General features: G+C 40.0%; 2 protein-coding genes across 3 annotated transcripts; one reads left to right on the top strand and one right to left on the bottom strand.

Annotated features, from left to right (window-relative positions):
* Nucleotides 1-359: 359 nt before the first annotated feature.
* LOC136428354 (microtubule-associated protein RP/EB family member 3-like) lies at nt 360-4,628 on the top strand. The gene is made up of 7 exons (XM_066417803.1): nt 360-599; nt 869-907; nt 1,555-1,661; nt 2,696-2,900; nt 3,188-3,285; nt 3,800-3,958; nt 4,432-4,628. Exons 1-7 carry the CDS (start codon nt 479-481, stop codon nt 4,489-4,491), a joined length of 789 nt encoding a protein of 262 aa, XP_066273900.1. The 5' UTR covers nt 360-478; the 3' UTR covers nt 4,492-4,628.
* On the bottom strand, nt 4,529-25,729 carry LOC136428351 (integrator complex subunit 14-like). Of its 2 annotated transcripts, none has more exons than XM_066417795.1 (8): nt 25,686-25,729; nt 17,109-17,469; nt 15,063-15,355; nt 10,849-11,084; nt 9,020-9,164; nt 7,541-7,793; nt 7,298-7,363; nt 4,529-6,299 (listed from the first exon to the last, which is right to left on the bottom strand). In XM_066417795.1, the coding sequence occupies exons 2-8, from the start codon at nt 17,433-17,435 to the stop codon at nt 6,069-6,071; spliced, it is 1,551 nt and encodes a 516-aa protein (XP_066273892.1). In that variant the 5' UTR covers nt 17,436-17,469; nt 25,686-25,729; the 3' UTR covers nt 4,529-6,068. The 2 variants fall into 2 exon arrangements, with proteins under 2 accessions (XP_066273892.1, XP_066273893.1); XM_066417796.1 differs by lacking the exon at nt 25,686-25,729 and adding an exon at nt 19,197-19,304.
* Between the last annotated feature and the right edge of the window lie 169 nt (nt 25,730-25,898).

The raw sequence follows: 25,898 nt of genomic DNA, 5'->3' as shown, positions 1-25,898 counted from the left end.
CCGTGAACTTATCATCACCGTGAAAAAAACTGTTGATATTATTCATGATTCGTTCACTTGCCGCCATCGTGAAATTCAGTAAAAATGTCCATTTTCCTTACATCGTAAAATTTTGCTACCGTGAAGATAAAGTGAATTACAGTGCCTTTTCCCAATAATGTATGGCATACATGTATGTGCAAGTGCAGGTGAGTAATTGACTGACATGCAGCCACTCTGTCATTGGTCGAAGGATAATTCCCATGCTATCATTGGTTGAACTGCTAATTATGTCAGGATCGGTCCATTGACTTGTTGACAAAAGAAACTTTTATGACCCTTTTATCATGTAAAATTCCTGATCTACATCTGATGGTACTGATTATACTCATGAATATTCATTAGCCTGTCCAACTGGTGTCTTACTACTAGCTATTCAGGTCTTTAGTCTCTTAGCAAATACAGCCTGGAGGACAATCCCTACCTGAACACCTGAAAGATGGCAGTGAATGTGTTTAGTACCGGTGCGACCTCTGAAAATCTGAGCCGGCATGAAATGCTTTCATGGGTGAATGACAGCCTGCAGGTCCAGTACACAAAGATTGAACAGCTTTGCACAGGTAAGAATAGCTGATTGGCCTAGTGATAACTTGGCAAAGTATGAAGGATTGTTTGACTGTGTTGTAGACCATGTTCTTAGTCACGGAATAGATAAGTTGTAATTACACCAATCAGATTTTTAGTGTCATATTTTGGACAAATCACCATTCTGTATTTATATGACAGTATTATATTGCTTCAACATGTGTACCGTAATGATGAAAGAGGGTAGATATTTCCATTTTGTGTTTAGGGTATTATTGACAATATGCTGTCATCTCTACTACAGGTGCAGCATACTGCCAGTTCATGGACATGCTCTTTGAAAGTGAGTGGTACATTTATTCAAATTATGATAACCTTGTTGATGACCACCATTTGTTACTAAATTATGTGGGAATTGGTAAGTAGAGAGCACATTAATTATGCAAATTAGAAATTCATTTGCATAATTGGTATTTGTTATAAATTACATGTTACATGCTTTTAAGTCATACAATGGAAACACTGCAAATATAGATTTTCTTCATTGCTTATGCAAATTAAGTCATAATTGGCATAATTTGAACTTCATTATGTACATCCCTGTCTAAGCTATCTCCATACCAAAATACAATGGAACTCCGTCATTCATGCTTATGCTGTTGACCTACATACACAACCACACCACAGCCGCCCGACTGAAAACATAACCTTCTTGGCGAAGGTAATGCGAAGGTAGGAAGTGTCTATATGTATAGGGAATGTATGGGTAGGGTCTGCATAGAGGTAGCGAGTATCCTATTGTCTTTCAAAAGACATGTGGTGTAATTCTGCAAAAAGTCACCTGATCACGTATTCATTGATACATGATCTATTTGAAAATAACACTTCCTTTTACATAGAGTTAAGTACACCTTTAGCCAAACATGATATCTTGTTGTGATCTTACGTGGACCAATTTGAAGGTTACCCGATTTGTTGTTTCTGTCCCAGATGTACTTCCAATCAAGAAGGTGAAGTTTGTTGCCAAGCTGGAACATGAGTACATCCAGAACTTCAAGCTCTTACAGGGAGCTTTCAAGAAAGCTGGAGTGGACAAGGTAAGTTGACAACATTGGAGAAGGGTTCAAAATGCAGTGTCTTGTGTATTTCATATACTGGTTATATATGCTTTAGGATGTTGGACAATAACTGGTTCAAGATGATCAGAAAAACTTGCTTTATTCTCATATTTGTAGAAATGATTTTTTTTTCTTATTAGTCAAAATGATACAACTGTACATAAAACACCATCCAGCAAATCAAATCATAAATCATAAAGTATAACATAAAGTAACATTTTGCAGTATCCCATACAACATGTGGATCTGCTGTTCCATGATTGATCCCCAAAAATTCATTCATAACTTGTACAGTTTTTTGGTGAAAAGATTTATCTTCAAGCAAAGACAGATTAAATTTCCAATACCCCTTTCCCCTGGGAAACTCTGCAATAACAAATGCTAAAGCTATCAACTTGTGGTCAGATCTAAAACTATCAGCTATGACACATTTATTAACTCTATTAATTAAGGAAAAACTTAAGCAACGAGATAGTCAATTCTGCTGGCCTGGCATCTATGGCACCATGTATATCTAATTGTATTAGGGTTTCTAAATCTCCAAATGTCATGTAAGTCAAATTTACTTTTCAATTCTGAAATAGATTCATAAACTTTGGGGTGGTAAGTGTGGTTTGTGGAAAATCTATCTAATAAGGGATTTTTTACAGTGTTGAAGTCTCCAGTGATAATCAGATTTTCAGTACTATCAGCAAAGTTGTCTAATTCTATAGATAAATCAGAAAAGAAATCTGGAGAATCTTGATTCGGTGCATAAATGTTCACAATACAAAATCTAAAATCATCTATGGACAAATCAACAATAAGCCATCTACCATCACAATCAACTTTGGTTTGGTGAATATTGGGATTAATGTCGTTTCTAAACAGTATGGCTGTACCCCTTTGACTGGAGGTTCCAGGGGAAAAATACATTGGTTCCTCCCCACTCACTATATATAGAAATGAAAATTTAAATGTGCTACCCAGATAATCCAGTAAAATGGAATGTTCTCCCTTTCTCTTCTGCCAAGACTATCCCAGTGGACAAACTTGTAAAGGGGAGATTCCAAGACAACTTTGAGTTTGTGCAGTGGTTCAAGAAGTTCTTTGATGCCAACTATGGTGGCCAGGAGTACCATGCTGTAAGTGCTAGAGGGGGTGTGGAGATGGTAGGCAAGGGGGGTGATTCCAGTGCCCGACTCGGCAAGCCCACCAAGAAACCAATGGCCAAAGCAGGTGGGCCATCTCCTTCATCTGTTTTTTTTATAATTTTAGGCTTTTGTCAGTCAACATTTTGTAACCTTTTTTAAACATTGCCTTATCTGTCACAGATGTATGATATACTGCTTCACAATGTTGCCCCATCAACTGAATTCACTGTGACTTTGCCTCAAAGATTTTTACTTTGAATAAAAAAAAAAGGAATCTTAAACTTTTGCGTATGGTATAAAGAACTGAAATTACAGTATACCCATGCATGTGTTTAAAAACTACCACTTATATGGCCCTTCCCCCTTCTGTAGCACCTCGCACCAAGCCAGCAGCACGGCCAGCGATGCAGAAACCACCCGCACAGCCCAGTGGGGGGAACAATGCACAGGTGGCAGAGTTGAATGAACAGGTATGGTGTTCAGTAGTAGAGTACATGTCAACCTACATGGGGCAGGTTTGTCCCAGAAAATGTGACTCATTCTTTCCTGGCCAATGGAAGGTCCAGTAAGGCCTCAGGAAAGTCCATGTAAGAAATACATTTTGCTCTTCAGGAAATCCCCAGTTAGTTTTTTTAAGTGTCATCCTGCTCATTTTCCGGCCAGCTGAGGCAAGAAGTAATATAATCCTGAAATCACCTCAAATGCTGGATAATCAATGCAGTCAGTGAAGGGTTGATAAAACAACTCAGATGTCTTATATACGCCAACTTAAACTTTTAAACAGGACTTACAACTGTTGTCCTACCTGGGAAAGTTAAGACCCTTCCCGTTCCAGCTACCGGTATATCATTATAATAATGGTATTACTGACATAACCAATATTAATGTTGCTGGAACCAAGGAGGTTTATTTGATTTTAAACCTCCTTGCCGGAGCTGCATGTTTATTTGTGGTAATCGCTGTACAACGCGGTTGATTCCCTAGCTGGAGGAATGCAGGATGACAATTGAAGGGCTGGAGAAGGAGAGAGATTTCTACTTCGGCAAGCTGCGAGACATAGAGGTGCTTTGTCAGGATCCCGACGCAGAGGACCAGACTGTCATTGAGACCGCCAAAATCTTAGCCAAGATATATGAGACAGAGGTAAGAATGGCCGATCTGAGGCAATCATGAAGGAATGTGAAGGCATACAACATTATGGGATGTCCCTGTACCTCAACTGGTGGCAGCCTTACAGTTGAGCTCCTGGTTACAATTATGGGAAGGGATGAGATTTATGTCTCTCTTCTGGCTGAGATTTGTCTCTAGAGTTTTCTTTTGTTCTGTAACAGTTTATTTGTGACATCCAGAAGACAGACCTAGGAAAACTATATTTGGCACAAGATCATGGGTGTATACAAATATATTTTATAGACAGGCAGCGGAGTTTGTAATTAGCTCATGCAACTTTTACTCCTTGATGTGGTTGAACACGAGTTTGGCGATGTATACATGTAGATTATCTAACTTCCAGTTTGGCGATGAAATATTGTGAAGCTACGGGATTGTAGTGAAGACTTTAATATGATTTTGGACCTACTTGTGTCATTGTGACACGTTTTGCATGTTTTCTACAGGAAGGCTTTGAGGCACCTGAGGATGATGGCCTTGGTGATGGTCAAGATGACGAATATTGAAAACTGCCTTTACTTCAAGCAGGAACAACTTGGACAGTTTGTTTTTCATGTTATTTATTTCAATTGCAATATTTTGTCTCTTACACATAAATACAGATGTTTTTTAATGCAAATCTTAAGTTCCTTCTCACTATGATCAAGGACATTATATAGGATATATAATGTCCTTGCTATGATTCATATATGTTTTGAAAGGTCACTCTGCCGACCTTAAAGAGTGATGGTCTTCAAAGGACCTGTAATTTTGGTAGAGTAAATCTCATACAATGTCCCATTTTCACTACTTTAAACTGTGCACAAATTACATACCCTTGTACTGCATTGAAATGACAGTTCCATATTCTTTGTGTGTACATCATCTAATTCATATGGCTGTATTGTCAAAAGGTAGATCAACCAGCATTGCTAAGAGTCTAGCTGCACTTAGTACTCATTATACTAATAGGACACAACAGTAATCCGTCTCTTATCCCCGCCTTTGTTTACAAAGTTTCATTGTCAATAAATCACGGAAAGCTTGAGAAAATGATGTATGTGATTCTTTACTGCCCATGACAATGGAATGAGGCATAATTTACCACATGTGCATAACACAGAGTGGACTGCAAAACAGTAGTCAGTGTAATGTTAATAACTTTTTGGAAGAATAAAAGTTTGCAGTAACCTCTGTCTGCATAAGAGATTTCAAAACCAAATCAATTTTATCAAACTGCAGGGAGACAAGCTGGGAAAAACTTATTGCATACTTTATTAGACTAGTTTTGAAAACAAGAATGAAGTTACAAATTCATTCAGGTATGGTTTTATTATAGTTAAATTGTGAAACCAATCAACTGTGCAGCATTTTCCCTTAAGAAATACAGCAGTAGAAGAATTTTGCAGGGTTTATCTACAATTGAATGATACAGGGTAGGTCCGCTATACAGTAAAGTTCCATTTCGAAATGGAACTTTACTGTATAGCGGACCTACCCTGTATAGCGGAGTACTTCAGCTGATTTCTACTATTTTCCCAGCGATAGGACGGAAGCCTGGTAGAGGCTATAATCTGCCACCTTGTCCAAATGTATGAATCAGCGAACTGACCATGCCAAGTCCACCAAACAACAATGGGCAGCTTGAAGAGGATCTGAACTACACATTTATCAAGGCAAACCTTGGTCTCATTACTCTGACAGAGGCATGACTCCAGAGGGTTCCATGATATGCAGTACTACCATGTTTTGGTAGGAGGCGTAATAACACAGCCTGGGTGTAGGTAAAGACAGGTACACAACCAAGACAAAAGTTATTGACTAACATACCTCAGTGAAAGGAAGACAAGAAGGTAAATCTACATGTACTTTCATCAAACTGACACAAGGGCTTCTGGTAGGTTTGCAAACATAATTTGGATACAGTACTGAACTTGTTTGCTGCTAGTAATGCAAAAATTGCTGGTGTGTTATGCTGAATGGCTGAAAAGTGCTTACAAATGCAGGGCAAATTTAAATTCCTTGTGACTTTACATTACAATTACACATGGAATGTAAATACAAGACCTGAAGCTGAGATTACCAGTAACATTACAACAGACTGTCAGTCATTGTCTGATTTACTAAAATGTGTCTGCAGTGGTGCAATGTTGTCATCGTAATCCTTGTTAATGGCCAGTCTCAGCTCCTTGGCAGCATGCGTCAGCTGCAGGGCTGCATCTGGGTGGGCTGTTCCAGGCAGTAGGGTGCACTCCCTCTCCAACATGGCCGACATACCTTCTAACAGGTCCACAAACCCAAATGATAAGGCAGCTTTTCTTAATCTGTTCAGTTCCTATGTGAAAGAAATACATGTTGAATTGATGTTTCCCTTGGAATACAACTGCAAACAAACATAGCTATAAGTATGTATGATTTAAATGTTAATAAAAGGTTCCAGTTAGGAATTTAAAGTGACCTAATGGCTCTAAAATAAGACGCGAATCATAGGTTTTCTCGATATTTTTTGCTACAGATTTTTCGGCTGCCGCTATAGCAATGTTCAGTCTTTTATATATATTTCGTGAAAAGCCCGGTCTTTGTAGTGTTTTACGGTTGCGCAGTTTTCATCGTCGGTGAAGACGTCCTGGTATCAGTGCGCGGTAACCGGAACACGGCCTTGTAGCCTAATTACCCGAATCGTACGTTCTATGTGCGTTTTGCATGGTCTCGCACCATCGGGGATTGCAGAAAACATATCCTCAAACTTTTTTCATTTTTCTTTATTGCACACACAGATTGATGACCTTTATTGCCGTTTCAGTCATTATCCTAGGAAAACTCTTATTTTCCGTCCAGCAGCATTGGAAAAATGCCTCCGAAGTACATGTAGCAGTTTTGGGGTGAAAAATTGCAATAAATGATGGTATTCACCAAAAATAACGTTTCCACAGAAAATACCAACTGAATCTGTCGGTCAGTGGCAAGGTACTTAAGTACCCCTATCCACCGGAAACACTGAATTCAACGGAAAAAGGTGTTTGGAGAAGCGCTAGCGCCTTTCTGGGAGCGAGTCAGATCGGCTCCGAATCGTGAAAAAAACCCTCTGAACCGAGACCAAAAAGTGGACCAGTAAACGACAAAAACACACAGAACAGGAACTTCCGAACAGGATAATCACTGACCATGATGGACCAAACAGTTGTTATAAAACTAATAAGCCTGCTTTTTGATACCGGGGTATGTGATTCAGTGGTGCATGTTTGCAAAAGTGTCAAATTTATGGTTCCTGACATTACTCAATGTCTAATGTCTAGTGTCCATGTTTTAACTTTATACTAAAACTGCTGATACCTTATAGAATGTCTGCTGCTTGTCAGGAAGTTTTCTTGCATTCCTTAATATTTTTTGCACGTCAGTCTGAAACAACAGTGAGAACAACGTTACGGTAATAGTATTCAATATTGCTGCTTCTCAGTCTCAATGTCCTAACTACAAGATAAAATTGAAAACTTATGGCTTGCATGTTTTTCCTAGATTGAAGCACATTGGGAACAATATGTCAAACTGGTTGGAAGTATAACTAACAACAGTTACCTGTAGTCCGCTGGGTTTGATCCAGACCGTGGTGTTCTGTGCATAGCTCCTCTTGTCTGCATGGCGTACGGGATAGGGACTCATGGTGTCGTCTTCCCCATAAGGATTGTGGGGGCTGGAGGCCACAGGGCCCAGCTGACTGATTTTCCCCAGCCATGACACAGCATCATCCCCTGGCTCCAGAACAGACAGCATCAGGTTGGACTTCTTCTTACTGTCTGCCCAGGAGTAAAGGAACCCATACCAGCTCTCACTGACAAGGTGGGGGACAATGAGAAGTAAAATAGTTTCAATATAAAGATGGCAAGTTTTGGAGACAGTTGATGTTCCTTCCAACATTTTACAAAGAAGAATGAATGTTGACATATGTTTACAGGAATATTGAATCCTTCTGACTTTTTCAGACAACATATTCAACTTCTTGCAGTTTGTTAACACAATGTGCTTTGTACATAGGGGTTAGGGACTGTACGATATTCAAAGGAGGGGAGAGGTGGTGTTGTCAGAGGGGGGGGGGAGTATCATGTTTTTTTTGGCCTGGGGGTAGGGTCATAGAAAAAAATTTTGAGCCGGGGGGAGGGCCATGGAAAAAATGTCAATTTTGCAAGATATGCTCCTAGAAAGCAGTTAATAGCATTTAAGAGGGTTCAAAATTTTCCCCAGACCCCACTACGAAGCTCGAGTCTAGCGGCGCAAGCAAGATACCGGTAGTCGGGCCTTCGGCCCTCCAAGGAAAGCCTTTGGACGTCAGTACTAGTCTCATGAATGGAAACACTGAAGCCAATCGGCGATTCCATCGTTGTACAAAGTTTACGAACACAATGGAAATATTTCAGGTAGATCGGGAGAAATGATATACTAGTATAAAATCATGTGGGCTTAGGTAAGTCTTATGCCGTTGCAGAGCTAGTGTAACAACATCAAGTGCTATGCCATTAAGATGTTTGTATAAATGTCATCAAAATGAAAATTTGGCTAGCTGTCTATGGTAATCTTTAGGACAGACGCCGATTGCATTGATATATTTTTGCACCAGTAGTACTTGTGTTGTGACAAAGTACCATTCAAAGAACACTACTGCAAAGTTTTATTGTAGTGTGTTTCATGAAAAAATGGGGGGGGAGGCCATGGAAAAATTTGGGGGCCTGGGTGAGGGCCATGGAAAAAATTGAGCCGGGGGGAGAGCCATGGAAATTTTTCTTACCGGACTTTCTTTGCACCAGCCCTCCCCCCCCCCTCTAAATACCATACAGTCTCTTACTATATTCCTCTTAGTACGGGAATTTTGCTTCAAAACTGACTTTTAACATACAGTTTTCTCAGTTTCACATACTTTATTCCTTTATTAGAAGAAGGATAAAATGTAAGGTTAGACTGTCCCAAAGCTAGTAACTACAAATAAGTACAGTGGTATCATTGTCAAGTACATGTGAATGTAGCAAGTCCTACAAAAGTCAATTTTCCAAACTGTTTGCTTACCCCAGTTGGACAAGGGCAACCATACTCTCCACTTTCAGACTGCCATGAAGAAGAACACAAAAAGATGGAGCCTTCCCATCATGCTCAGCAGTATCCCCATCTCCTTCTCCTGAAGCCGCGCCCCCTACTTCGGACACTTCCTTCTCTGTGGGAACATGTGTAATGTGGAACTGTAAGTGACATGGACTGAAATAGGGCAAACAATATCAAATTTTACTTGTAACTGAGACTGGGATGTAGCAGGATAGAATTAGTTGAGAAATGCTATTTAGGCTATAGTATTTTTCATCGACAAAGCAAAAACAGTTGAATAACTTGGGTATATCACATGCCAGTGACGGGCTTCTACTTTTATCATACAGGCTTCCATTGAAAGATACAATGTACTTGGTACCTCGGGTGATACGGAATACACCGTGCTGTATTCTATAAATGTATATCGTACATGTAGTTCCATTTCCATCTGTAGTCAAGAATTCCAATCACTTGAATCATTTTTACACTTATCATCCGGCCTGGAACAACCATATCAAACATTTTCGCAGCCCAGGTATGCAATAAATGATGAGTAAGGCATGAAGGTGGCTGAGGGACTGTTTAGAATTGGACAACAGTTAAGCACAGTCAAAACCTGTCCGGACAACCACCTCCAGTCACAAGACAAGAAGACACATTAAAACGTCCGTTTTTACATACTGTAAATGCAGAAATGTTTGCTGTGATTTTATGTTCATGGTTTTCTCGGCAACCGTTTCACTGCAAACTTAAGACCACTGCAAACATTTTTGTCCAATACTGTAGCAGTATGCAACTATAGCACTGCTGTGAAATTAAAACTACCGGGAACACTCCATTTTCCCCTTAGCGCGAAATAAAAACCACACAAACTTAAATGCATTTACAGTAGTTGACCCCAACCCTGCCCTGAGCAACCACCTGTCCCCAGCAACCATTTTCCTCAGTCCCTTGAGTGGTTGCTGCATCCAGGTTTGGCTGCATTTACTGATTACTGCTAAGTCCTAACCTCTACCCCCAAGCTGCATGTGGACAGAAATCCTAAAACATGTAGCTGTCTCCCACTGTTGAGGGTACAGCTTATGTATAATGTATCTAATACTTTTACCAAAACCCATCTCCCGGTAATGTTCTCTCCTTTCGTGTGACTAAGATCTGACACTGACTGATGGATAATTGAATCATCTCCACAGAGTGGGGCACAGGAGGTGGTCATTTGATAATGTTTAAGGCAGAGACTCTGTCATCATGTCAATTTGTAATGTTACTGGACCAGATATTGGTGCAAATTGTAAGGCTGATGGAAGAATTCACGATAATTGAATCATCTCCACAGCCTGAAGCACAGGAGGTAGTCATTTAATGACAGCTAAGGCCTAAGGCAGAGGCTCTGTCATCATGTCAATTTGTGACGTTACTAATATAACTGCGCCAGATATTGGTGCAAATTGCAAGTCTGATGGAACAGTTATATTGTTTTGAAATAATACATAGCAACCGGACAACATTATATCAAATGATCAACATCATAGCAACCAGGTCAATAGCTTAAGCATGATATGAAATAGTCAATGGGTTAACTAAATATCGTATGTATAGAGTTGCACCTTCTGAGGGGCTGAAATTGTCAAATATCACTGGTAACATTATGGCACATATACATGTGTACTACTCTACAGAAGGGTGTTCTCAGACCTACCGTTAGTCACTGATGAAAGACAGTGGATGCTGTCTGAAATGTCTGACTGTTTCAAAATCTTATCCAGTTGCTTGAGTAATTATTTTTGGCGTACTCTACAGAAGGTTACATGTACCTGTTTTTGTAGGCTTTGGCAGAACAAGGTGCCTGGATATCACTGCTGGACTGGCTATATCCTTAGAGTCCAAGAATCCAAGAATTTCCATCTCCAGGGACGGTTCTCGGACCACGGGGCCAAAGTCGTACGTTTTCTTGAACGTCTCCACGACAGGCACAGCCTGGACCTCCGAGCTCATATGGCCACACTTCAGTGTCCACGCCACGGCCGGGAACTGTGTCTCGGCTAGTTTGCTGTAGGCAGGGAGGAACAGTCAAATATATGCATTGATCACAAATTCACAGTTTTCTCATTTGAGAAAAAGTACCCTATATAATATACAAAGATATAAAAGTCTAAAACTCAAATAGATACATTCACAGTTTCACACTTTATCAGAGTGATATACTGAGTACTGTTCTTCTTTGTGTTTACAATATGCAGTATACCTAACGTAACATGACCAATTATCGTCAAATTTATTCAAAACATATTTATCTTAAAACCGCGCGAACAGAGCCAAATGTTAAACCCATGGGCAGATATATCAGCTCTTCTAAAAAGAAAATGCATGGTCTGTAAGTTTTTCTCCGCCTGTTTAACGCCGTGCGAGCATGTATTTATACTGAGGTCTATGATGTAGAATTGTGCTAGGCTAACCTATTATCGTCCACTTCAGTCTTTTCCCTTCTATAGCGCTATGCTTGAAGAACATAGACCAGAAAAAAATGCACAGTAACCGTCAAAATTAGTCTACAGACAAATGATAACCTTCCTAAAACTGGTAAGAGTTTCAAACCTCAAATCACCATGGATAGTCTGAATATCAAAGAAAGGTTTAAGGTCAGCTACTTTTAAAAGATACTAGCTATCATGATGAAGTACACGGCGTCGAATTACATATGAAATACGTCACGCATGAAGCTTCCGAGCAACTTGTTGTTACTGGTTCAGGAGTTTATTCTGTTATGTCGCTGGACGTAAACCTTTTTCGTTGCTTTGTATAAAAGAGAGAGATGGCTTATCTAAGGATCATACTTATGATGTTCTTTATTGCTGATGAGAACAGGCTTTGGCATAATACACCGCGACATGTGGACATGAGGTAAAATGGACGTAAATTGGTCCTGCACATTAATTGCTCATGTTACGTTACATATATTTTACAAAAACTTAAAATCTTGAAACTTACATGGTGGCTTTATTTTTGCAGTGACCTCTCCATGGCGAATTCGTGACACAGCAAATACGCAAAAACCTTCATTTCCCTCTTACTACAAAATAAAACCACCACGAAAGTAAATGAACATAGTAAACAGTACTTTATTTCCCAATTCTGCATGTTTTCTGCAATGTATCCTGCCTCTGTAGCCCCCTGCATACTTCCCAACCCAATAAATCTCCCACACTTTCCTGACAAACTCTAGGGTACATGATGATGTCAGGAAAAGCCAGATCACACATATCCAGGGCTTCACCCTGCTCTCAGGCTTAGTGAGACATCACCTTCCATTAGTTTGAGAAGGTGAAATATAAAGAAGGATTATCAGCTGGCCTGGAACTGCAGGGAGAGTAGCATGGCGTCAGGGTGCTGCAAATACTTGTTATTCGTGCATAAGCTCCATAGTACATAAAGAGGGTTCTGAAATGCATTATGACATAGAGGGCAAGGGTGACTTGTCAGTTTTTCAGACTGAGATAAAGGATTTAACAAAAGAGAGCTTTTCATGCTTCCTGTCACAAGAAGGTTACCCAAGGAAGGGTCAGAGTCACTGTAAGCACAGGTATATCTGCACACAAAATATACCAAGAATGTGAGGTCAAGCGGTCTTACAGGGTCTATGTCTATGAAGAAATGGAAGTAAAATCGGTAGAAGTAATGGGAAATAAACTCTTGCAGTCAGATGCTGAGATCATTTGGTAGATATTGAATGATATGCAAAATTATGTCCCTAAGCCTAACTTGACTACATCTGAATAGTGATGTGTTAACAAACAATCTATAATTATCATCATTCCCATGATAGTATGTTGACAGGTGTAGGCATGCCACCATTATAGTAATCTTACTGTCTACTGCATAGATCACAAAATCATTCAGATTCAAACATAACTAAGTTACATAATGTATAAAGTAGAGTGGATTCATTCCACAGCTAACTAACATCTTTTGTATTTATATTACACAATGGTTCCCTGCCTATGACATTTCAGTTTTCTTTCATGTATTATGGTGACAAAACGGATAGTGAGTGAGTGAGTGAGTGTATTCAGATACAAAATCTCCCAGCTTAAAGACTAGACCTGTTAACATGCAAACCATGGTAACCAAGTACATGCAGTCAAGGTAGAAAGGTACTACATCTGTACATTTAACTATGTATTCTTCAGTTCTGGAATTCAGGTCAATGACACTAATAAACTGTCTCAGATCCACAAATGTACGGTACATCTGTATATAGTTAATGTAAGGAGTTTAAAAATGAGACAGACATAAAAGTTTTGTGTGTCATCCATTCTTAAGGAATAATAAGATTAAGAAGTATTAGAATGAATGACGCACAAAATTCTATCAATAGAAATCTTTTTCAAAGATGTTTGTTGCTTATGATATTTTGTGCGTCATCCATTCTTAAGGATTTACCATAACATTAATGAGTATTAGAATGGATGACGCACAAAATTCTCATCTTTGAAAATCTTCTTAAAATATGTTATTTGTAAAATTTTGTGCATCATCCACTCTTAAGGAATTCCCATAATGATACAAAAGTATCAGAATGGACAATGGATAAAATTCTTACTCATGAAAATCTTCTTAAAAGATGTTTGTTATTAATGAAAATTTTGAGCATTGTCCATTCTAATTATCATCATGGTAATTAAGTATGGATGACTCACTCATGTGGCTATGACCTACTTGATAAAATCTTCTGCAGTGTAGACCACAGGTGGTTAGTAATGAGTTAACAAGGTGCCTTATCAATACACCCCTTTTCTGTCTCTTTCCTTATCTTGCAAAAGTAGGCCAGATTTCACCATAGTACAGATCCGATTCCCCAGACATTCTTGTCCTCTAGTCCACAAATTGAACAGGAACAGGTAAAAAGATATAACCTACATGAGATCCCCCATTGTACATTGTAATTACCTGTACGCCTTAGTTCTACAGTACGAGCAGCCAGGTTTTTCCAACAAAAACACAGGGACCCACTCTCCTCTATCATTGGAATGGCAAAATATTTTTCTAAGATTAGGTGGTAAAGAAACAGATTATCTATGGAAAAAAAAGACAATGATGGTATTATCTGGGTACGTCTTCCCCAGGCACTGCTTAGGTGCAATTTTACACACTGATTTTCCTGATTAAACTGGGCTATATACGACTGTGAAATCTGATGTCGATTGAACAAAAATGATTCCTCCCATAACTTCAGAGTGTATGCAGTATCAATTCTTTGTCCTCTGTGAACAACAAGAAATATCTTAAGTTTTGGATGTAGTTATGACATTGAGGAGATTCTTTTAGCTGTCTGCATGACAAACTGAGAACTGCACAACTACCTATGATTATAACTCCTTAGTCAGTGTTACATCATCCCTCACTATCAGGGGCTGACGGACATCTTTGTTGCCGAAGATGTGACATCAAGGGATATGGAACCTGCTGTGGCTTCTGAGACCAATTGCAAGTCCTGACACACACAAATGCCTGCATCTACTAGCTATAGGGGACTGGTTAGTTGGCCCCACTGCTAAGGAGTGATTTCAGTCAGGCTATGTAACTCCAATGGTACAGTAATACCGACCTTAATGTATTTCTAACTAGCACTGTGTGGAAGATTCAGAAGTGCAGTATGATATCTACAAGCAGGTCTTTGCACGAAAGCTCATCTTTGTTGGTCAAGGACATACTGAAAAGTCCAAACTTTACAAAATTAACACTGAAATAATAAAAACATGAATACGTTGATGAAGGTTAGACATCCAGGTAAGTAGTAAGATACGCCAAAAATAGTTACTCAAGCAACTGGATAAAATTTGGGATGCTGTCTAAAACGCCTGACTGTTTCAAAATTTTATCCAGTTGTTTGAGTAACTATTTTTGGCGTAAAAACATGAAAATTTGTGTAAGTTCCAATTGTTTCAGTGTTGGTTAACATGTAAAGTTTAGCCCTTCTACAATATGTGCAGGTCTTTCTACAATACACACTACTGTATCTGCTACTTACCTAAAAAGAGCTTGACAGGTTGCCATGTTGAGTTCCCCCTCTGGTAGGTGCACCCCCCCTGCGCCCCCATTCATGTCCACCAGCCTCTGCAGCTGCCCCAACACCCCCTGCACCTCAGGGGGGGTGGCCAGGCACACCAGGTGAAGTTTGGATGGGAACGGGAAGGGGAGTGGGAACTCGTCCCCTTCTGTAGACAGGTCCTCATGGCGGTGCTGCAAGCTGTAGAATCTCTCCAGGGACTCTTTCAAGGACCCCTTCCCAACCCCAGGGCTCCCATCAGTCACCACTATAACCTGTGGGAGCGCAAAGGAGAGGATGAACTTGAATGTATAATTGCAGAATTTCTGTCTCAATGTTCTCCACACAAACAAGGCAATCAGACTTCACCACCTTGTGAATTTGTGTCCACAAATGTACAGTTTGACTGTTAGTAACAAAAACCTACAGGTATTAATTTGCCATTAGGCTTCATGGCATCTCCAGGGCGGTTCCTACTCAGGACGCCATCAAACTGATTTCTTCGGAACCTAACCCGTCATGGAAGCGACCTAGAGGTCGCCCTAGAGGAAGATGGGAAGACCAGATCTTCAACACACTCCAGGGGCTGGGAGTCACCAGAAACAACTGGAGGGTCTTTGCCGAGAGCAGACCAGCCTGGCGAGCCCTATGCATGTCTGCAGCCGCCATGCATCAGACACTGATGCCTGCGAATGATTGATTTCATGGCAATGTATCTGTATCTGTATCTATATAGCCGGTATAACCGCCATTCGGCGTAACACACCAATGTGTATGTAACTTAAAAGTAAGATTGTGTGGGGTGCATTCTTTTTTTTTAGTTTTTCTATCATTAATATGTCTTATTCTTGCATTGCATAATTGATTTCCAGTGTGAGCCACCATACCCCATTAAATGATGGTAACACCAGGCTCCAGTTTATTAAAACAAAATGCTACTGGAGAGACAACAGATTAGAGGGCTGCTAGGAGCATAATTCAATCAGGCTAGAACATAGCAACCTGTTTCTAGCTATGAAAAAGCCTTGTCCATGAAGATACCCAAACATTATGTCTCTCTTAATTTGGACATTCAGCAACGTTTCAGTTGGAATCTTATGTGTGCAGACACAAATATGAAACACAGGGCTAAATTCTTTGAACTCTGAGAAAGGGTCACAAAGGAAAATACAATACCGGTACTCAAGGACTGACAAAAGAATCTTGAAAATTGATGGGGAATAAAAGTTTTATTCCCTGAGGCTGCCTCATACAATGGCCTTGTGTGCAGACAAATGATCATCAATGAATAAGTAATGATACCTAAAGCACAACTTTCGTGCACTCTTAACAATGGAGAAGACTGTTTCAATCAAGTGTATACAATACCATTTGTCAGCACAAGGTCTTATTTTAAGATGAAAAAAAGACAACTGGAGATAGGTTTTTTATACTGACTGCTTAGTCTTAAATCTGGCTTGGATTTCAAATATGTACGCCAAACTGAAAGTACAGTAAATGCTTGATATTGTACACCTGATGTCTTGAGATGAAATGTGACAAGATTGTACATGTTGTACTAGTAGCAGAGTATGATGATAGCACCAGCATCAGGACATCATATCACATTTTCATATGTAGAGGGAATGGATGAAATAGGTTTAGGAAGCTTCCTTGACCAATCTTGCTGATTCAGAGACTTTCCCCTATGTGCACATACGAGACATCTTAGCCATTTGATGACGTCATTCATGGCCTCGACCTCTGATATTAATCTATTATGGATAATCATTGATGCGTTCTTTATCTGTAACACTGCCTTCTTTAGAGACACTAGGCAAGGTCTAATAATCCTTTTGGTTTGGTTTTATGTTACAAACATGTTATCCAGTGACTCCTGTCCTGTTGATACTTCCAAGGACCGAATACACACCTATTAATCCTTTTACCTCAAACCCCACTCCTAATAAGTTTGATGTGTCAAGGGACAATGTGCATTATTTAGAAAGAACCTTTACCAGTGTTACACTTAAGAGGTCACGTACTCACCTGACACGGCAGGCCCACTCCCCACTCGTCCATCACTATTTGACTGACACCTGCCAGTCCTGTCTCGATACAAGTCTTGTCGTAGTCATCCATCCTGTTCAGCCCCTCCTTGAGTTCCTTATAGTCCCTGGTGAAAGGCACCACCAGTTCCCAGAGTGAGGAGAAGGCCACCAGGGCGGTGAACTCCAGCCGGTTGTGTGCGGCCAGGTAGTCCAGCAGGGTGCTGACCCCCTGGATGGCCAGGTGCTTCCGCTGGAAGTCATTGTCTCCGGAGACGATGGGTCGTGTCATGGACAGGGACAGGTCCAGCAAGATGACCGTCGGCATGTTGAGGGACTTACTGTCACAAACTCATGAATCCCTGCGGGAAAACAGAAAAAAAAACTATCACGATACACTGTAGAACATGGAGCAGTGCCTCAAAAGAATACTTTATTCAGTGTTGAGGGAACTACAATTATTTGCCAGACCCCTCTGCTTTTGAAAAAAATCCTTATCTGCGAAAAAAGACACTGTTTCACAACGTGGGTCGAATTCTGTAGATCCAGAGAGAGAAGGTTCAACCCCTTAGGCACAGCTTGTACTTACAGGTTGCATTCATTCAACAGAGGGGGCTTGAAGCCATCCGGGTCCTGTGTATGGGGGAACCTCGGGTCTTAAACCTCTGCAGGTTAAAGAACCCAACACACTTAACTAGAAGAGTAGGGGTGATTTCCCTAGCTTGGCTGAAAACTTATGTCATACAGCACATTTACCAACAGAGATGGACTTTCATGCTAACATAGCAAAGCATTGCACTACTACTACCAGTATACTAGCTGCTGGAAAAAGCATCATCATGCTTCACTTCAATAAAAGATGACTGCTTTATTTCAGGTAATCCTGCTCCTATTATGTTCTGAGAGCTGTGCCTGTCAAGATCAGTGCCTATCTTCCTGGGAATAGCTTCATTCTAGGTGGTATGCCATGTAGGAGGATGGGAATAGTGGCTTGGGTGCCAGCCTTCTTAAGCTTTACTCCGCTCTCTCAGTCGCTTCCATTTAGCTACGGAAGCAAGCGAGAGAGCAGAGTAAAGCTAAAAGGACAGGCACCCAGGCCATGGAAATTCTTCTCATACAAATAAAGTTTCTAATATTTTGGCAGCCAATGTGCTACCTTCATCAGCATCTCTACTCTCCTAGTGCCCGTCTTTGTAGTTTGAAAGTCAACCTTTTCAAAAACAAGTCATCAAATAGGTGAGATGAGTCAGATTGGTTTAATGAATGCTAAAAATGTCCATTGCATAAAATAAATCAGCTAACACCTCAGTAATGCAACAACTGACATTCAAATAACCTTCTCTATGTATCAACTATTCATGTAACACAGGCTGAACCCAACATAAATCTAATCCGCTGTAGCAGGTTGGATAACAGATGTTAATGTATTGCGTCTGGGCATTGCTAAGTTTAGAAAGATAATCTTTTAAATTCTTTTCTTCTCAGTGAAGAGACATTTCTGAGGTCACTTACTTAGAGTTAATGACATCCATTCATTGCCTTGCCTGTGCTCGCGTGCCAATGCCCCAACAACTATGTAGTGATTATATTAGTGATTATCAATTTGGCCAAGTACATATTGTGGTATAGTGTAGGTGTGGCACACTGTTTCTCACATCTAACAGTCCCAATTCAAATGTTTTACATAATACAGTAATTCTTCAAAAGAAGTAATAAGTGGGTTTTTTCTCCCACACCTTTCAATCATCTAATAGTAGATCTAGACTTATACTTTTCAAACCTTGATCTATTTAAACAGAGCCAAAAAAATTGGGCCTTCAATTGAAATTACAATAATTCTTTGACTGTATTATATGGTACCTCAGTCATTCAAGCATATTGGAAAGACATTAAGCAGAATTTTGTGATTTTGTCAGCTAAGGTTCTAATTTGTCTTTCATTACACATCATCGTCATAGAAACCGTTGATTGGTCCAAACACCACATAATGGCAGGCAGGTGGTGTCCAAGAAAATGACAAATGTTTCTATTTTACGAGATGGCCATGCGTGGGCAGAAAGCCTCCGTGAGTTACTTACACTTACAGAACCACTGAGGCACAGCTGCGATGGTAAGAACCATCATTGGCATGTGGTTTACTTCTATGGATGTCACATAATGGATTCTCCCAGTTGGACATCTGGGGACTTTACGAAACACTGAAGGTCGAAGAGACTATCCTGATATGGGATCTACAGGCCAGAACGAAAAATTTATATATTTGTGACTACCTACATGTTACTACATACGGTACTACATACATGTATATTCATACATGTAGTGTGGGATTCATTCTGAATAATTACGATAAACAGGTTATGTTTCAGAGTATGTGATTTCATTACAGTAATAGATTAGATTGAAGGTTGTGGAATAAACATGTAAATATTCCTTCAGTTAGTACACTAAACTAAATAGAAAGTGCACAAGTTGCAGCACAACTGTTACTATATACAGTAGTAACAAATTTGAATACGGTGCCCATGCAATTATATATAATCCCAAACATCAATCCAAAGCGGTCACCAAGTGATGAAGATTGAATTTCTGTGTGATGTCATAGATAAGTACTTGTTAGTATGGTTACCAACTAAACAGGAACAAAACAGTGATCCTATGGCATAATGCCCACAGTACACATGACGATACCAAGGAGCAGCTGTTTTGGGCATTTCAATCATATAGATAAATGGCTACACACCATTACAGATATATTAATTTCTTGTCATTTTTACCACCATCTATAGCTATCTGGTGTATTTTAGAATTGCACAACTTTCACATAGACCTAACACACCAACAAAATGAACCTTGGAAAACATGACAATTTGGGTGTATTAAAAAAGTTTCATACATGACATACCTTCATAGCACATACTCTCTCTTTGGTATTCTAATTATATTGTTGTTTATTGCTTATCAAAAAAGAAGAAAATAGTAGTACAGTAATCAGAAACATGTACAGAATGATACTGGAATACTGAACAGAAATTGCTATGCAGGCAGCTTCTCTTGGGGATAGACACATATTATGGATTGACCTACATAGTTAGCCACACGAGTCAGCTGGCCAGGGAGGGATTGGCTAGCCCTTGCAGTGTATGTAAAAAGTAGAAAGGTTTTTTGATGTCTACTAATGGGTTTTTGACAAGCCCTTACAACTGCACGAAGCTAGTAAACTGATAACACCCTGTATATAAAAGTGACAGGACAGTAGGAGTGACGGCTACATGGCATTTTTAACGAACTCGCTCAGTGCAAGGCCGTAGGGGGCCACTCATCAAAGCACTGAACTAATTCTTACTGTAGCAGCATCTCTTCGCCCTAGGCCTAGGTCAGCAACATCAATGCTCGAGACAAGCATGACTTCACTGACCCATTAGGAGAAGCAGGGGTTACGAAGGCTGCTCGGGAAATTCCCTACCCCATTTAGGCCGGAATGTTTTGATCCACTCACACATGTACAGGGGCATGCCCCTACTCTTTTTCGAAAGATGTGGTGGGTTCTTTTACGTGCTTAAGGTGTGACTCTCCTCAAACACGGGACCTCCATTTAACGTCCTATCCGAGGGACGTCCCTAACCCTAGATGAGCTAGGTACTCATTTACACCTGAGTGAAGTGAGGAAAGTCGTGTTAAGTGCCTTTCCGAAGGGCACCACGTCGGGGCGCAAGTTCGGACATGTCTCTGGGCACAACCTGGGATTAGATCCCGGGTCCCATTGTTTGACAGCCGTGCGCTCTACGCTTGCGCCACACGACGCCACACACTACTAGTAGGACATTAACGTTCAACATGCTGAAGTAGCCTTTTGGCTACCAATTCCCTATTGGTTACTAGGTTAGTCATTGGGGAGAAGGTTAAACAGTAAAATGCAGGTGGACTTCAAAAAACAGAGAACAGGGGTGCCAAAGAATTCATACAAATTTTACGGAATTCATATAAGTTTAACGGAATACGTACCATCCATTACGAGAAACATAAGAATTTTACGGAATACATACGATCCATTACTAAGAAACATTCGAATTTTACGGAATACATACGATCCATTACTAAAGAAACATACGATCCTTACTATTTTGTTGGCCATCGCACTAGCACCGAATCTAGTTTTGTCTGGTCCTCCTAGTTGGTCTAAGCCTACATTAATCTTAATTTACTAGTAGTGCAGCTTGAGATTTTTATTGTCTAGCAGGATAGGATATGCCATCATTAAGCTCTTCAAAGCCAAGATATCATACAAAAAACTGGTTATCCTGAGTCCGCTATCTTGAATTTGGCGGTTATGTCATGTGACCCAACAAATAGTAAGGATCGTATGTTTCCTAGTAATGGATTGTATGAACTCCGCAAAAATCTTATGAATTCCGTAAAATTTGTATGTCTTTTTTAATACTTTGGCACCCCTGGAGAAGCGTTTGATGAAGTCCCCCATTCCAGATTTTATTTTGAAGTTGATTGAATACTATAATGGAATTCAAGGAGCAGTACAAAGTTTTTTTTTCAAAAGGAGCAGACAGTAGAGGTAAGGCCTCAGTTCCAGAGTAGCATTGGGAGTTACGCAAGGAACTATTCTGAGACCTCCTGTCTTCTTCTTGCACAAATATGATCTCATGTTATCACTGTATCTGAAACCAGATTAATTTTTAGTCTGTGTAACACAAACTCTGCTGTCCGAGGCTGTAATGGGCCCTCCCCGCAGGGCTGATGGCCAAGCCACTATGAGTGCAATTCAATCAGGCTACTTAATTCTAACAGAAGTTTTTTGCCAATGACTGCCTTTTATGTGTGGCGCTGTCAATATACTGTAGAATGATTCATAACTTCTACAGGCCTAAAACTTCTGAACAGTGAACACCCAAGAGGAATCGCAGAATGAATGGCACATAGATACCAATTACCAAAGCCCCACATGTACCTGTAATCACCTTAGTATGAGGGCAGTTATGAGGGCTGAAGAATACAAACATGACAGTCTTGAACAACCACTGGGCAACTTGAGAACTGAAACATAATACATGCTGGTCCACTCAGTTCTAATAAGGCAATCAAAACTTATATAAAAGCAAAAGTTGTCATTGACCTTATGGGCAAAGACATATCCCACAACTTGCAGCACTAAAAGCAATCAAAGGCACTTAAAATATTGGTGGATGGGTGTGGATCTGCTGGTGGGAATTTTCATGTTGTAGCCTGGAATCCAAACCTATTATAGATCCCATGTCTCCTTTCCGCGGGTTAATATACCCTTCTAGTAGTAGGTTTGGATTTCAGGCTATTCATGTTGTGATCATGAGGGGTGTATATTATACACAAGGAGCATCCTGTCAATAAGAATATTTCCACTATTGACAGGATGTTCCTGTCAATAAGAATGTTTTGAACTACTGACAGAGCAGTGTTCTCGCCAGGCCTTTTCAGCATAGGGGCCCCCTATGCTGTGATTTGGACCCCCTATACTGTGATCTGGACCCCTATGCTGTGTTTCAACCAGCATAGGGGTGTTTCTTTCTGGGACAAACCTTCTGACCCTTCATAAATCTTATAAAAAGTTCATATTTGGCTTTAGAATGAGGCTGTGGCAGAGGAAAACTCTACTTCACAAAATTTATCCCTCAAAATGCATGAAATAAAGTCTTATTGGGTTATGAATTTACAAATTTTCCGGGAGAACATGCCGGACTCTGGTCACTCCATGCGTGACTTGCACCGCGTTAAGTTGGCCTTCTGTACCTGACCCCTATGCTGTGAAAAAATCCTGGTGAGAACACTGCAGAGTGTTCCTGTGAAAAATATTTCTTTTGACAGGATGCTCCTTGTGTATAATACACACCTCATGATCCTGTCAACATTAGAATATTTTTTCTCCCCTTTCATCCATGGTTCCCAAACTCATAATCACATTTTCTGAGAAACTCGTTGACCAAACCCAGACCCGTAGGTATCCCAACACGTCTCCCTCACTCTTCTAAGAAATAACACAGAAAAAAGATGATCAACAAGAGTTCTACGACCTCATACCTTCGTCAAATGATTTTGACCTTTATGACTGACGTATTAGGAGTGTTTTTCATCAATCATCAATCATACCAGTTGACCCTCTTCACCCAAATAACATAAGTTGTCCAAACCTCCTTGTTATGACTATGAGCTTAACAAAGAAGGTTATGCTAACATTTATCATCAATTATGCAAATAAGCTACCTCCTTATTAGCATAATTTGATTCCATGGTGTTCACATTCACACAACTTCCTAATGCCACAAGTATGAAATTGCCGTCATTTACTAGTATGGAATTATCAGGCCTCGAAATTAACTTTTTTCCCTACTGTCCCAGCATTGTCCCGAAAATAAATTTCAATTGTCCCGAAATGAGGATGGACCGTCCCAACCCTATTCTCGGGAAGTATGTACTACAACAACAATAAAGCTCAGAGTACAGTACAGTACAGTATTGTGTGTAAGATAATGGTCAATTGACAAATTCCAAATTAACTCAAATTCAAACTTGTCTTGTCATTCTTTTTATTAGACAACAACAACAAAGACAGACCAAATATTCTTTCTTTCTGTCTTGCTGTACCATATGAAGTAACACGTGGAAGATGGGAAGAATAAAATGTATATTGTATTGATAGTACTGCAGATGTACAGGGACCACTGGATTATTTTTCTACTGTCCCCAAAATGTCCCAAAGTGATTTTTCAGTTGTCCCGGCCTAAATTTTAGTGGCCCCGGGACATAGGGACATAGTTAAGTTCGAGCCCTGATTATAGTAGTTTCTCATTGATTATGCTAATTAGGCCAACATTTGCATATTTCCTATCTATCAACATTCCTCTCTTCCTTAGTTACAAATGTCACATATTTGAATAGTCATATCATGGAACACAGCAGATTTTTAAAATTGCCTCATTAATCATGTGAGTTAGAATTTGATTTGCATAATTATCATCCAATCATACAAAGCATCACGTAAGCTATCTACATACCAAAAATCATGACCATCCATCAAGACCATCTCGAGTTATAGTTTTTCTCATTAATTATGTCAATGAGGTTCTCATTTGCAAAGCTGATATCTATTAATATTTCTCTCTTCCTCAGTTACATATGTCACATGTTTGAGAGTCCTATATTTTGATGGATGTATAAACTTTCCTCATTAATCATGCAAATTAGATACCTATTTGCATAATAAGTATCTAATCATGTACATCAGCACTCAAGCTATGTACTTACAAAAATTTATGACCATCCACCAAGCCCTTCTTGAGTAATTCCCTTTCAAAGTCTGAAGCAAAACCTGCCCCTGCTATAGCCAACCCATACGTCTGCTTGGAGACTACCTTACCAATGCCAACAGCTGGCTGACAGCCAATTTGTGTAACTGACGTTTCCTGCCTCCAATATGACCCCTCAGGACCCTTGCCCCTATCCATGACGCCTTAAATTGGAATAACCAAGGAGGTTAAATATTTAACCTCCTTGGAATAACACAGCCAACACGTACATTCTACTCTACTCTACTCATACTTCAGCATACAATGTAACACATTTTTACACTTTTCTCGTTAATTATGCAAAACACTTCGCCCAAAATCTAATCATCTTGAGATGTCCCACATACACACCGACACACCAACTACGACAACAAACCATCCAGGCGTTCTCGACTTATTCTGTTCACTAACAGACCGGTATGCCTAAACACCTCACCCGACCTCATCCGACCTCACCCGACCTCATCCGAGTCTAAAATGCAGTGTATACGGGGCAGGGACATTATTTGACGTTCTGCATACATTAAATATGCAATTATGAATGCAAAACAAGCAGCAAACTCTAAGTATTTACCAGTTTTCATAAGTTACTCCGCTCGTTTCAAAGATAGAAGATTTCTGGCCGCCATATTGGATCATGCCACTGTTGAGGTCTACATGGGGAAGTTCTTCATACCTCTTTTATTCATTTTTGTCCGACAGGACGATAAGACGGTGGGTACTAATAACCTTTTCATCACAATCCACTCGTTATAACTGTACACAATAACTGTACACAGTAACTGTACACATTAACTGTACACAAAGTGTTTTTCAGCCTCGGATACAAGCACGCAGTGTGTAGTCAATTGCGCCGGCCGTCTTGACTTCCCTTTACTTATAAAAACTGTAAATACTTAAAGTTTGCTGCTTGTTTTGCATTCATAATTGCATATTTAATGTATCCGGAACGTCAAATAATGTCCCTGCCCCGTATACACTGCATTTTAGACTCGGATGAGGTCGGTTGAGGTCGGATGAGGTCGGGTGAGGTGTTTAGGCATACCCCTAACAGACACACAGACAAGCACCATCGGATAACCATTTCGTCGACGAAGGTAACAACCTACAAATTGGCGAAAATCACATAAATCTGCAGGTTTCTCCCATACCTTTTCACAGACAAGCACCATCGGATAACCATTTCGTCGACGAAGGTAACAACCTACAAATTGGCGAAAATCACATAAATCTGCAGGTTTCTCCCATACCTTTTCAAAATTTTCCCCCTTTCTCCTCGGGTCGAAGGTCAAAAGTCAGCTAATGTGACCCATAATTCTATATCCATCCGCTCCATTCATTCTTACAAGTATCTATATTATCAGCTAACAGGAATAACAATTATTCATAACGTAAAATGATATTCCGTGACATTAAGGTCTCACTGTCCATATAGTGCCATATTTTCAAAATAGTGTAATTCT

Source organism: Branchiostoma lanceolatum, chromosome 2, assembly GCF_035083965.1.
Source record: "Branchiostoma lanceolatum isolate klBraLanc5 chromosome 2, klBraLanc5.hap2, whole genome shotgun sequence".
Lineage (NCBI taxonomy): Eukaryota > Metazoa > Chordata > Leptocardii > Amphioxiformes > Branchiostomatidae > Branchiostoma > Branchiostoma lanceolatum.
Note: the sequence above shows the minus strand (reverse complement) of the source record. Positions and strands in the feature narration are given on the sequence as shown.

Excerpts from the sequence above, each read along its gene's own strand:
- LOC136428354 (XM_066417803.1), top strand. The coding sequence starts at position 479 with ATGGCAGTGAATGTGTTTAGTACCGGTGCGACCTCTGAAAATCTGAGC. Across the intron at positions 1,662-2,695 it reads AGAAAGCTGGAGTGGACAAG|ACTATCCCAGTGGACAAACT; the intron begins GTAAGTTGACAA and ends TCTTCTGCCAAG. Across the intron at positions 3,286-3,799 it reads TGGCAGAGTTGAATGAACAG|CTGGAGGAATGCAGGATGAC; the intron begins GTATGGTGTTCA and ends TTGATTCCCTAG.
- LOC136428351 (XM_066417795.1), bottom strand. The coding sequence starts at position 17,435 with ATGCCGACGGTCATCTTGCTGGACCTGTCCCTGTCCATGACACGACCC. Across the intron at positions 7,794-9,019 it reads GTTGCCCTTGTCCAACTGGG|TGAGAGCTGGTATGGGTTCC; the intron begins GTAAGCAAACAG and ends CCACCTTGTCAG. Across the intron at positions 6,300-7,297 it reads AGCAGCAGACATTCTATAAG|GAACTGAACAGATTAAGAAA; the intron begins GTATCAGCAGTT and ends TCTTTCACATAG.